We start from the raw sequence: 13,631 nt of genomic DNA on the forward strand, positions 1-13,631 counted from the left end.
ATTCAGTTAAATGTAACTGTCTATTTCTAACATGAAACTATTTAGTTACAGATCATTAATTCAATTTCCTCTCATTAACAACATGCATCAAAAATACAAATAACTAATATTCTTTATTCCTTAGTAGATTCCATATTGAGATTTCTGAATGTGGTAATACTTAGTCTTCAGTTACAAAACCTATTCTGCCAAATGTCACTTCAGGCCACTTTAAGGGTTTCATTGTTGGCATATGTACTCAGTGGAAAACAGTGCTCTTGAGCAGATGCGTAACTTGCTTCAATATTGTTGTATATCATTGCATCTGAAAAATTAGTAGTGGCTTCTCACTTGTATATACTGGGTGCATTGATACAAAATATCCAAGGGAGATTTTCTTCCAATCATGGGGACCTCAACTGTGATCTGGATTAGTTATCTTGTAAATTATGTATAATTTATTTTAGTCCCAAGTCATAGCGTAAAGAGAAAACAAGAAATTAAAATTTTTGTGTGGAAAACCTTTACCTTTTTCTGTAATAACATCTTTGACATACAGTACAGACCAAACTGTTTTCTTTGTCTTCAATCCACTTTATATATTTGTCATACAAGAACAAGAAAATAGGAGGATTAGATAGTCAAACCTGACTCTCCATTTAATGATTATGGCTGGCCTCAACTCCTCTTCTGTGCCAGATCCCTATACCCCTCTATTTGTTCATCCAGCAAGTATTTATCTCTCACCACTGCAATTTGGGGCAGCATAGTAGCGTAGTGATTAGCACAATGCTTTACAGTACCAGTGATCTGGGTTCAATTCCTGCTGCTGTGTGTAAGGAGTTTGTAAGTTCTCCCAGTGTGGGTTTCCTCCCACAGTCCAAAGACATACTGGTTGGTTAATTTTTCATTGTAAGTTGTTGCATGACTTGGGTAGAGTTAAATTGGGGATTACTGGGCGGTGTGGCTCGAAGGACCAGTAGGGCCTAAGCATTGTATCTCAATAACTATTCTTATCATCCATCGACTGAGGTAGAGAAATCTCTGTGTATCTCTGTTTTAAGTAACCTGCCCCTTGGAGTTGTGGGCCCTTGTTTGAGACTCTCCCGCTGGTTTCTTAGCACTTACCACAATGAAGACAGATGTTTTAAAAAAGTCAATGTGTTTGCTATTTCTTTGCTGTTTATTAAATTTGGTTATTCTTGTTACACATACTAAGGTACAGTGAAAAACTTGCATACCATTCATACAGATCAAATGATTACAGCAATGCATTGAGATAATGCAAGGTAAAACAATGACAAAGTGTAGAGTACAGTGTTACAGTACAGAGAAAGTGCAGTACCAGAAGAAAATAAGATTCAAGGTCACAACAAAGTAGATTGTGAGGTAAGAGTCCATTATATTGGACTAGAGATAATCCGAATTAGATGGACGTATGGTTAGAAGTTTTTTCTTGGGCCTCATGGAATGTGCTTTTGGGCTGTTGTACCTTCTGCTCAGTGGAAAGGAGGAGGAGATAGAATGTCTGGAATGGGTGAGGTCTTTGATTATGAGGCAGTAAGAAGTGTAGGCAGAGTCCATGGAGAGAAGCTGGTTTCTGTGATATGTTGAGCTGTGTCCACAATGCTACAGTTTCTTGCAGTCACAGGCAGAGAGCAGTTGCCATAGCGAGCTGTGCTGCATAGATAAAAATGGGTGTAGGTCAAAGAGGACATGCTAATTTCCTTTAGCCCCTTGAGGAAGTGGAGCTTTTTTGGCCATGGCAGCAACATGGTTGATCAGGACAATCTATTAGTGATATTAGAGTCATAGAGAAGTCCAACCCAGAAGTAGGCCCTTTGACCTATCTAGTCCATGCCAAAACCACTTAACATGCTTATTCCCTTTGACCTACACCGGGACCATATCCCTCCATATCCCTACTATCCATGTACCTATTCAAACTTCTCTTAAATGTTGAAATCAAGCTCGCATGTACCACATGTTCTGGCAGCTTATTCCACACTCTCATGACCCTGAGTGGAAAAAGTTTCCCCTCATATTCTCCTTAAACTTCTCACCTTTCACTCTTAACCCATGACTGTGGTTGTAGTCCCACCCAATCTCAGTGGAAAAAGTCTGCTTGCGTTTACCCTATCTATACTCTTCATAATTTTGTATACCTCTCATCAAATCTTCTACGTTCTAAAGAATACAGTCCTAACCTATTCAATCTTTCCTTGTAACTTGGGTCCTCCAAACCCAACAACATCCGTGTAAATTTTCTCTGCACTCTTTCAACCTTGTTTACATCTTTCTTATGTAGGTAGGTGACCAAAACTGCATACAATACTTCAAATGAGGCCTCACCGTCTTATACAATGTCAACACAACATCCCATCTTCTATACTCAGTACATTGATTTTTGAAGGCCAATATGTCAAAAGCTTTCTTTATTACTCTACCTACCTGTGCTCCACTTTCAATGAATTATGGATCTATATTTCCAGATCCCTTTGTTCTACCACACTCCTCAGTGCCCTGCCATTCACTGTGCAAGACCTACCCTGATTGGTCCTACCGAACTGCAAAATCTCACACTTGTCTGCATTAAATTCCATCTGCTGCAATTTTCAGCCTATATTTCCAGCTGATGTAGATCCCTCTGCAAGCCACGATAGCCTTGTTCACTGTCCACGACACCCTCAATCTTGGTAACTTCCACAAACTTGCTGATCCAGTTAACCACATTGTCATGCAGATTATTGATATAGATGACAAACAACAAAGGACCCAGTACAGATCCCTGCAGCACCCCATTAGTCACAGGCCTCCAATCAGAGAGGCAACCATCTACTACCTCTCTCTCTCTGGCTTCTCCCACAAGGCCAATGTCTAATCCAATTTACTAATCCTGAATACCGAGCTCCATGTGGGAGCTTGTTAAATGCCTTACTAAGATCCATGTTGACAACATCGGCTGCCTTGTCTTCATCCACCTTCCTGGCAGCTTCCTTGAAAAATTCATAACATTAGTCAGGCATGACCTACTACCACGCAGGAAGCCATGTTAACTATCCTTAAGCAGTCCATGTCTATCCAAATACTTGTATATCCAGTCCCTTAGAATACCTTCCAATAACTTTACCACAATGGATATTGTCGTGGTTTCTCGTTTCTCACAAACGACAAGGAGATGCAGAAAACCCGTCAAGACATTTTAAACTTTAATTTGCAAATCAAAGTTGAGACAATCAGAAAGCTAGTAGCTGACTGCCCGTCGAGGCTTGTACACAGCATTTTTTATAGCAATTTTCCTATCTTAGCTACATTATCATATCCAATCGGCCTGTGATTACATATCATCAATATATTCGCTCTCAACTTTCCACTATTGTTTTATTCCCCAACTTAGTTATGTCCTAGTTTACATTTTAGACTATATGTCTTCTCATCCCTAACCACAGTTATTTCTTAATTGGTCTTTCATTGACATACTACCACATATTTCATCATCCTACCTGCCACCGTTATCTTTCTACTTGGTTTCATTCTAGTTTTCTTCATGAATTAATAGTGAACAGGTCAAAAGTCATGGCTACATACTGAATACCTTCTAATAAGCTAACAGTGGTTACATAGAGAATATTGTAGAGAATACAGTGTGTGCATTTGAGTAAATACTGTAATACATAGAAAATACAATGTGTGCATTTGCATTTTCCAATAATATCAGACTCATTGGCCTGTAATTTCCTGGTTTATGTTTAGAATCTTTTTTAAACAGTGGAACAACATTGGCTATCCTCCAGTTCTCTGGTACTTCTCCTGTCACTAAGGATGTTTTAAATATCTCTGCTAGGGCCCCGGCAATCTCTGCACTTGCCTCCCTCCAGGGTCTAAGGGAACACCTTGTCAGGCCCCAGGGATTTATCTACCCTGATTTGCCTCGGTAGCAAACACCTCCTGCTCAGAGGCAAATCAGGGTGTATAAATCTGTTCACTCCAGGAATTTGAAGCTCTGATCCTCAGCACTGTTGATGTAAACGGAAGCATGTACACCACCTCCTTCCTGAACTCAGTGGCCAGCTTTTCTGTTTTAGTGACTTTGAGTGAAGGTTTGTTGTCATGGCATCATGCTGCTAGGTCCCCATCTCCTTCCTGTAATTCACCAGCCTTACTCTGTCGAAGCCCCATATTTACTTTTAACTGCTTCTTACTTGTATACCCATAGAAGGTTTTGCTGTTTTGTACCACGTGTAAGATTTCTAAAATTCATTTTCTCCCTTATGCACTTCTTAGTTTTCGACTTCTGGGTCCAAAAAAGATCCAGGTTCTCTGGTCTGCCACTACCATTTGCCACTTTAATTATGGTAGCTTTCAATTAAACATTATCCTTTGTCTCCTGTTAACTGCAGATTGTGTCTTTTGTAATCCCTCTTTTCTGCTATCTGCCATCGTTCCGCTTTGACTTGTCTCTTAGAATTTGGCTGTCACAAAATTTACGCTCTAATAACTGTTCAGCTGAGCCTATGTGATGTTTATACTAAATCCAAAATTTTCCCTATCTCATCAAGACAATTTTCCATTCCTTTTTCCTGCATATACATTTCTAGCTTCACTTTAACTGCATGCTATTTTCCTGAACAGATCCATGCAGTGGCAATGTCCACTGAGTTAAAATATTTCTTTTGTGTTTTCTGTTCTCCAGATGCATATTTATATTATCCCTAGCTATCAGTCCTCTCACCAGCACAGTTGAAAACATCCCACCAACATGCATGTGCAGAAGCAGTTAGGAAGGGAGATGGTGTCTTTTATGGTTGGAGACCAGGCCTCCATAGGATTCAGAAGAATAAGAAATGAATGTACACTTAGAGGGCTCAATTGGATAGGTGTTTCTGCAGAAATAAGACTAGAGTTAAAAGTCAAAGGGGTAAATCATTTTGGATTAAAATGAAGATAAATTTCTTCACACAAGGATGGTGAGTCTTTGGAATGCTTTACCCCAGAGGGATGTAGAGTGCTAGTCATGGAGTTAATTCAGAGATGGTGTTGATTGCTTTCTGGATGCTGGAGGGAAATGGAGGAAGGACAGGGAAGTGGTCTGGTAAAATATTAATCATGAGTTTGCTGATTGGTAGAGCAGCATCCAGAGACCAGGTGGCCCACTTGCACGTATAATTAGAAATCGAGAGACCCTTCATCAAATTGCACACGTATGGAGAAGAGAGCCCTGGCCTCTGATCTTTCCTGATAGATGCAAGTCTATTTATTAACAAGCTATGTTGGCTGTTGCTATGTACACAGTTGTTGTAATTGCACAAAAAATCAACATCATGCAGTCAGCAATGTCCTGTTGCCACATGGATACTGAATATTGATGTTGGAACCTGCCTTGGCTCTTGAAAACACCCATGCAACTAGACATACAGTGGCATGCAAAAGTTTGGGCACCCCTGGTCAAAATTTCTGTTGCTGTGCATAGTTAAGTGAGTAGAAGATGAACTGATCTCCAAATGTCATAAAGTTAAAGATAAAACATTCTTTTCAACATTTTAAGCAAGATTAGTGTATTATTTTTGTTTTGTACAATTTTAGAGTGGAAAAAAAAGGAAGGGAGCACCATGCAAAGGGAGCACCATGCAAAAGTTTGGGCACCCCAAGAGATTTGAGCTCCTAGATAACTTTTACCAAGGTCTCAGACCTTAATTAGCTTGTTCGGGCTATTGCTTGTTCAGTCATTGTTAGGAAAGGCCAAGTGATGCAAATTTCTAAGCTTTATAAATACCCTGACTCCTCAAACCTTGTCCCAACAATCAGCAGCCATGGGCTTCTCTTAGCAGCTGCTTAACACTATAAAAATTAAAATAAATGATGCCCACAAAGAGGAGGCTGTAAGAAGATAGCAAAGCATTTTCAGGTTGCCATTCCCTCAGTTTGCAATGTAATTAAGAAATGGCAGTTAACATGAACGGTGGAGGTCAAGTTAAGGTCTGGAAGACCAAGAAAACTTTCCAGGAGAACTGCTCGTAGGATTGCTGGAAAGGCAAATCGAAACCCCCGTTTGACTGCAAAAGACCTTCCGGAAGATTTAGCAGACTCTGGAGTGGTGGTGCACTGTTCTACTGTGCAGCGACACCTGCACAAATATGACCTTCGTGGAAGAATCATCAGAAGAAAACCTTTCCTGCATCCTCACCACAAAACTCAGCGTTAGAAGTTTGTGAAGGAACATCTAAACAAGCTTGATGCATTTTGGAAACAAGTCCTGTGGACTGATCAAGTTAAATTAGTACCTTTTGGCCACAATGAGCAAAGGTATGTTTGGAGAAAAAGGGTACAGAATTTCATGAAAAGAACACCTCTCCAACTGTTAAGCATGGGGGTGGATCGATCATGCTTTGGGCTTATGTTGCAGCCAGTGGCACGGGGAACATTTCACTGGTAGAGGGAAGAATGAATTCAATTAAATACCAGCAAATTCTGGAAGCAAACATCACACCGTCTGTAAAAAAAGCTGAAGGTGAAAAGAGGATGGCTTCTACAACAGGATAATAATCCTAAACACACCTCAAAATCCACAATGGACTACCTCAAGAGGGCAAGCTGAAGGTTTTGCCATGGCCCTCACAGTCCCCCGACCTAAACATCATCAAAAATCTGTGGTAAGACCTGAAAAGAGCAGTGCATGTAAGACAGCCCAAGAATCTCACAGAACTAGAAGCCTTCTGCAAGGAAGAATGGGCGAAAATCCCCCAAACAAGAATTGTAGGACTCTTAGTTGGCTACAGAAAGCGTTTACAAGCTGTGATACTTGCCAAAGGGAGTGTTACTAAGTACTGACCATGCAGGGTGCCCAAACTTTTGCTTTTCCTTTTTTGTTATTTTGAGACTGTAAAAGATGGAAATAAAAAAAGTAATCTTGCTTAAAATATTAAAGAAATGTGTCATCTTTAACTTTATGCCTTTTGGAAATCAGGTCATCTTTTACTCGCTTAGCTATTCACAGTAACAGAAATTTTGACCGGGGTGCCCAAACTTTTGCATGCCACTGTACCTGAATGAGATACAGATAAGCCAGACTTTCCTTAGATATTTTGCTTTCTTTTCATTGTGCTGTTGGCTTCAGCACTTTTTAAATTAAAATGACTACTTTTATTGTTTGGAGTTTATTTTGACCATTTTCCAAAGTGGATTTGTTGAAGAAAGTACATGGGTATTGTTAAAGCAAGCTCACATTATCATATGATTCCGTAATTTTGTCAGATCAAGCTTCCGTTTGAAGAGAATTTCTTTACAACCATGTTTATGATACCACATAAAGCATTTGATCAGTCTTATTAGGACTGGTGAAAATAAATATTAACCAATGATACGGAAATGAATTGAAGAAACTGAGTTAATTATCTTGATATATTTAGTGTTTCTAAATATGTATTTACAAAGCTGTAAAGATTCTTTTTTATAAACAGTTTTTTATTTTGACGTCTGAGGCTTATTCTTTCCCTTTCTCCTTTACCAACCCTTTTCTCAAGTTTTCCTGTAATTGAATATAAAATTCAGTTGAGAATGTGTTAACTTCTATACATTCTGTTACAGTTTTGATTTTGTCTATGTTTTAACCACTGACCTTTATAATCATATTTATGGCATTTTATCAAAACCCAATTGTTACTGTTGGAGAGGAAAGGTGCAAACACAATTAATTTGAAATTAACTGATTTACCTCTGTAAGCGTCTGTTCTGTTTAACACCATAATTCTTTTCACCTATATGGGGTGGGATCAAAAAACATTCTTCAAAAATAAGTGCATATTTGTACAGTTTTGTGCTTTTTTCCAAACCTGGGCTGATGCCAGTAATACTTGGCTGTTTCATACAGGTGTGCAATGGACCCTCAGAAAATGCTGCTATCATGGGATGGGATGGAAAATCGGAGTCCTGTGCATGACACCACATCAACAACAGACACTGATACAACTAGTCAAGATGATGTGGGCAAGTGCGGGATATATAAACAGTGCTCATGTTTGATAATTTTCCTCAAAGATATGTCGTGATTGATGCTGAAGCTAATTGTACTTTGAAGCTATAGCAATGTCTCATTAATTTATAGGCTTATTCAAACCTTCAAGTATTTCATCTTAAAGTTGTTGATTTTTTTTCTGATTTTTAATTCATTTTAATGAAGTGTCATATGATGGCATCTTTTTGTAAATCATAAATAATTTGGGTGTTTTTCCAGCTTGGTTGTGTATTTATAACTTTAGTGCATTTTAAGTGATGATGATGTTTTTGACTTCTAGCTGACTCTGCCAGTGTGAACAGTTTAAGCTTGCCCAGTGGACACACAAAAAGAATTGCATTCCTGTTTGATTCAACTCTCACAGCGTTTTTAATGATGGGAAATCTTTCACCGGTAAAGTCCCTTGAAATGCTACTTGTGTCACTCTCTTGCCATTTTTTTAGTTGATGAGAGAAAGGTTGTCTTTTCCTTGATGGCCAATGAAATATTTTTTAAATAGCTAATGTAATATGGGTAGCTTGGTAATCAATTTGATTAAACCCTGCTTTTGAAAACAGCAATATCATAGTGACCAGATTATCTGTTTTACTGATAATTATGTGGAGGTAAATATAGGTCAGGAGCCTAGCCTGCAGACTGGAGTATTTTGTAAAGGTGAGTGGACTTGGTTTCAATTCTGGTTCAGTTGGATGCATTCAAAAGTCAGAATTATTATCACTGATTTAGACACCATAACATTGGTTTTGTAGCAGCAGTATAGTACAAAGTTGAAGTTACTGTAAATTACAAAGATAAATAGTGCAACAAAAAAGCTTGGGGTGGGGGGAAGAAACCTGTTTCTGAATTGAGTGTGGGTCTCACAGCTTCTGTACCTCCTCCTTGGTAATAGTAATTATTGTGAGGGTCCTCAGTGATGGATGCCATCTTCTTGAGGCTGCACTCTTTCCTTTTCAAAGGGTTCTGGTGTCATTCCACTCTCAAGTGCAAAGATCAAAACTGACACTCTTATGCAGAATTGAGAGTGCAGTAATATTTAATGTACCACCCTATATTTTAAACTGAAGTCCTGCCTGAGGTGAAAGGAATTGAACTTGTGGCAATAAGAAAAGCAGGAAACTTATCCCCTGTCTCTCAGACAGTATTAGCAAACCAACCTATGTTTCTATAACATGTTTAGCTCACTATCACATTGCTATTTGTGGAATCTTGCGTAGAAATTGGTTACTTCATTTCCTACATTGGAAAAGTGTTTCTCAAGTTCTTGGCTGTAAGGTAATTTGGGATGCTGTAGAATGGTTGTGTGTAAATGTAAGACTTAAGGTTTTTAAGTCTTTCAAAGTTGCTGCCACTTAAAATCAAAGTGAAACAGACCCATTATGTGAATTTAGTGTGAAATGCTAGTGTTGCTTAAGTTGTTGTGAAACTTTGCTTTTTTATCAGTTATATCTATGAAATGGCTTGAGCAAATTATTACTACTTAAGAGATTTTAGCGCAACACTATTATAGCTTGGAGAGTTCTGAGTTCAATTCTGGTACCATTCTGAAAGGAACCTCTGTGCATCCCCTGGTTTCCTCCTGCAGTCCAGAGACGTGCGGGTAGGTTAGTTGCTCATTGTAAATTGTCCCTTGATGAGGTTACAGGTGACTGACGTTGTTGGGGTTTGCTGAGGCTGCGAGGCTTGAGGGGCCGGAAGAGCCTACTCCATGCTGTATCGCGAAATAAAATTCGGACCAATTTCTGTGGAGAATAATTGCAAACATCTGACATTTTTGGTAATGATTTGTTAGTGTTTTTCTTGTGTTTAATTAATGTTTTGTTGCTTTTTCTGCAGAACCTAAAGAGTCATGCTGTGACTATGTTTGAAGTTGGGAAATTATCAGATGAGTCTCTAGACAGCTTCCTTGTAGAACTTGAAAAGGTATGTTATTAGGGAGAAGTTACAGTAATTATCCTTGTGGTTTTCCCTTTGGTCATTATCTGCTCAAAATGGACAAAATGCACAAACCTGTTGGTGGCAAGGTACACCTTACAGATTAATGTGCTCCTTGCGTTCTGTAGTGTGGTAGCTCATTTATCCTTCCATTCTTCTGCTGGACTTGGCACTCCATCCAGAGGCAGAGCACAACTGTCTTCAACCACACTTTATATCTGACTTCATAGTATTGTGTCATGGATCACTGGGATATCTAACAAGGTCCAATTTATTTTAATGCGATCACTGTATCGGATAGAAAGGTAAATGATTTAGTTTTCTAATGTAAACAGCATTAAGTTAAATGTGTTTTAAATTCTATTACATCCTTTTTTTAAACTGCTTATTTCAGTTGCTTTAAAATATCTAATTATTGGAAACTGTTGATCAGTCCAGTTGGGTGACTTTGGTGTGAGATCCTGTCTCTTGAAGCATCTAACGTGATTAGACAGATGGGGCTACAAAGCATGATTGAATAGTGGGCATATATGGAGCCTGAACAAGGTCAAGCAGCATCTGGCTCACCAAACTGTCTTAAGAGTATCAAAATTGATCAGAAGTACTGAGAACCATTTCACGCTGATCAATGGGTTAGAGGTCACAGGTGACAAAAAAAAAAGGAGGAAATTCATTTGCACAACTGGTTTGTGGCAACTGAGAACATAGTGGAAGCAGATTCACTCAAAATTTTCAAAAGATAATTGGATACATAATTGAATATTTACCAGTGCTGGCAAGGAAAGGAAAAAGAATAGAACTAATTGATAAGAGTTTGAAGGACTCCAGTATTTGGAGAATTGCCATCTCCCATGCCGTAGAATTACTTGATCAGTGACTCTGTACTTTATGGAAAGGTTATTTTAATATGATTAACTTAATAGCATAATTATGAAGTGAATAGAATATAGAATCTCCATATTCGTGCACACTAATGAAGATATGAACAGGAAATTTATAGCTGTAGACAATATTAAAGATGGCAGAGAGCTGAGAAGGACTTCAAATGTTGAAGCAACCACAAAGCTGTGGTCACTTGAGCAGTTTGTTATTTTTCAAAATAGTGGGTATTGAGTTGAGGGAGGGAAATCTAGAGCTTGTATATTGGTATCTCAAGTCAGCAATGGAAGCAAGAGGTTGTGCTAAATGAGAGTAGTGGAGGACCTGATGTTGATTGGAGGAGGGAGCCCATGATCAGAGGATAATCAATATACAAGAAATGTCAGGTTATTAAAAAGTGAGCTTCTATAGATGTAAGTAGATCTGAATAACACTGGAGTTCTATCACTCAACTATCTAAAAACAACAGTGACCAATTACACTATTGTACTGAATGGTTCTCGTACATACCAGGTGAATATTTGTGAAGTACAAACTGAAAGACATGAAAGGAACATGGTACAGGAAATGTACATGCTGATGGTGTTTCTCGGTTACATACTGCCGTTGTCTGAGATGGTAAAGACCTGGGATTTGTGGTTTGCTGTAGCAGAAACTTTATGATGGAGGCCACTGGATTTTTATTCATTCACAAATATTGGCTTCACAGGCAGGGCTGCCATTTATTGTCCAAACCCTTGAACTGAGTGGCTTGCTGGGCCACTCATTTATACGCATATACATTCACTCATACGCATTTAATGCGACAATAGTCAATTACACTGCTGTGGACCTGAAGTTATGTAGGCCAAACAAGGTATTTGAGATGCGTTCACTGCTCTGAAATGTGATAACTATCTGGTATTTTCACACATCTTTAATAATTCTACTTGTTTATTTCAGCTTTGTTTAATATATGGACCTAAATCTGGATACAGATCAGCTCTTTGCATTATTCGTCAAGTATCTTATAATCTACATAATCTTGTGCAACCACTTCCTGTCAGTTTTTAACAGAAAAATAAAATTATTTATTAAACACAAATGTATCATAGAAATATAGAAATTGCACATTTCCCATCAAGTATGCCGGCAGGAAAAAGGCTCTCAAGGTTGTGTGTGGTGACATGTATGTACTCTGATATTAAATTTTACTTTGAACATTAAGGTTTCTAATTGTACAGCTTTACTAAGTCATTTTGATTCAAATATTTGTTTTGATGCTGTTTATAAATGATAATTGGAATGTTTTATATTTAAGGTTCAGAACACTGGCGAGGGGGAGGCACAGAGATATTTTGATCATGCACTAACTCTGAGAAACACTATACTGTTCCTGCGACATAATAAAGACCTAGTCACAGATGATGAACAACCAAGCGGTGGTAGGATATATTCTGTGTTGAAATCAATTGTTAAGAAGGCTGAAAAATATAAAAAGGTCAATTTATTGTGGTTAAATAGTAATTTATATCTTAATATAGATAGGATTTTATTTGATAATGCTTTACTTTAAGACAAACTTTGAAAGTAGAGAAACTGAGTTTAATACAGAGGAAAGCCTTAATTCTTGGGGATTCATTTTATTTTGTATCAGGAAAACAATAGTGTGAAAAGGAGAATCTTCCAACTATGGACCTAGAACTAATATGATAAATTGAGCATGAATGAGTAGTGACTTAGAGGAGGTACCAAGAATGATAAACTCATTAAATGGCATGGCCCCAGGTGGGGAGGGTCAGAATTTGTGACTAAATATGTAACTCTCACTAACAAATTTTACAGGAAATTGACAGAGGATGGCGAAAATACAGAAGTCATTGCAACAGTTGAGCAATGAAGTGCAGAAGTACATCATGTGAAGTTAGATAAACATGAGAATAAATGTGTAAGAAGCAATAATCATGTTGATAAGGCTAAATGAAATGAGGGACTGGTAGATTGCCAAAGCCAGTGTGCTAATTGAACAGAATGACTTTTCTACTATAAATTATTTATAAACAAAAACATTTTGCAGTCCTCTAGTGTCTAATCTTAAGGTGCTTTTACTGTTCCTCTCACCCCACCCAAATGGAGTTTTTTGAAGTGTTCATTTAGGAAATGAGGCAGTCAATTTTCTGGACACTGGCTTCCGTTACAGAATTTTGCTTGCTAATGAGCTTGATTTCCTCGTAGGTTTTCCATTGGATTTGTTACGTTGTGAGAGCTTACTGGGATTGGATCCTGCCACCTGCAGCAGAGTCCTGAACAAGAATTACACCCTGTTGGTCTCGATGGCACCACTCAGCAATGAAATCCGTCCAATAAGCAGCTGCACACCACAGGTAAGCAGCAGGGTTTAGGAACAGTCTTCTTATCCAGCTTAAGTAATGAACCCCAACTGGGTATTTTTGTTTGCAGCAATCAAAGTGCCATTCTGAAGATGTTGGCCATAAGCAAGTTCTAGAAAGTGCTTTGTGTGACTGCTTCATTGCACATCATTTTTAGTGGTCTTATCTATACACTGCAGGTGTCTGGTTGAAGACAATGTACAAAACACCAGAGGTTTTAATATTTTCCTTGTCCTGTTGATACTCCATAACTCATGACTATAATTAATGCTCATAATACCAAATGAACTTCAATGGGGATAAATTCTCTGCATCAGTGCACATATTTAGCTACTCTAGAGGAGATTCTGTGCTGCATAAAGGATGCAATCAGCCACAATAAAATGTTAATAATAATTGGAAGCAAAGAGTTCAGAAATTAAGTGAGGGAGTGTGGAAGATATGCTTGGTTTTGTTGTTCT

General features: G+C 38.3%; 1 protein-coding gene across 5 annotated transcripts in view; it reads left to right on the forward strand.

The window, feature by feature from the left end:
• The window catches only part of fam91a1 (family with sequence similarity 91 member A1), a 63,607-nt gene that overhangs the window by 22,654 nt on the left and 27,322 nt on the right, over positions 1–13,631 (forward strand). For all 5 annotated transcript variants that reach the window (XM_072261409.1, XM_072261419.1, XM_072261437.1 and 2 more), the window contains 5 exons: positions 7,847–7,962; positions 8,271–8,383; positions 9,824–9,910; positions 12,102–12,225; positions 13,016–13,164. In XM_072261409.1, coding sequence (XP_072117510.1) covers positions 7,847–7,962; positions 8,271–8,383; positions 9,824–9,910; positions 12,102–12,225; positions 13,016–13,164 — 589 coding nt within the window. The remainder of the gene's footprint in view (positions 1–7,846; positions 7,963–8,270; positions 8,384–9,823; positions 9,911–12,101; positions 12,226–13,015; positions 13,165–13,631) is intronic.

This window comes from Mobula birostris, chromosome 1 (assembly GCF_030028105.1).
Source record: "Mobula birostris isolate sMobBir1 chromosome 1, sMobBir1.hap1, whole genome shotgun sequence".
NCBI lineage: Eukaryota > Metazoa > Chordata > Chondrichthyes > Myliobatiformes > Myliobatidae > Mobula > Mobula birostris.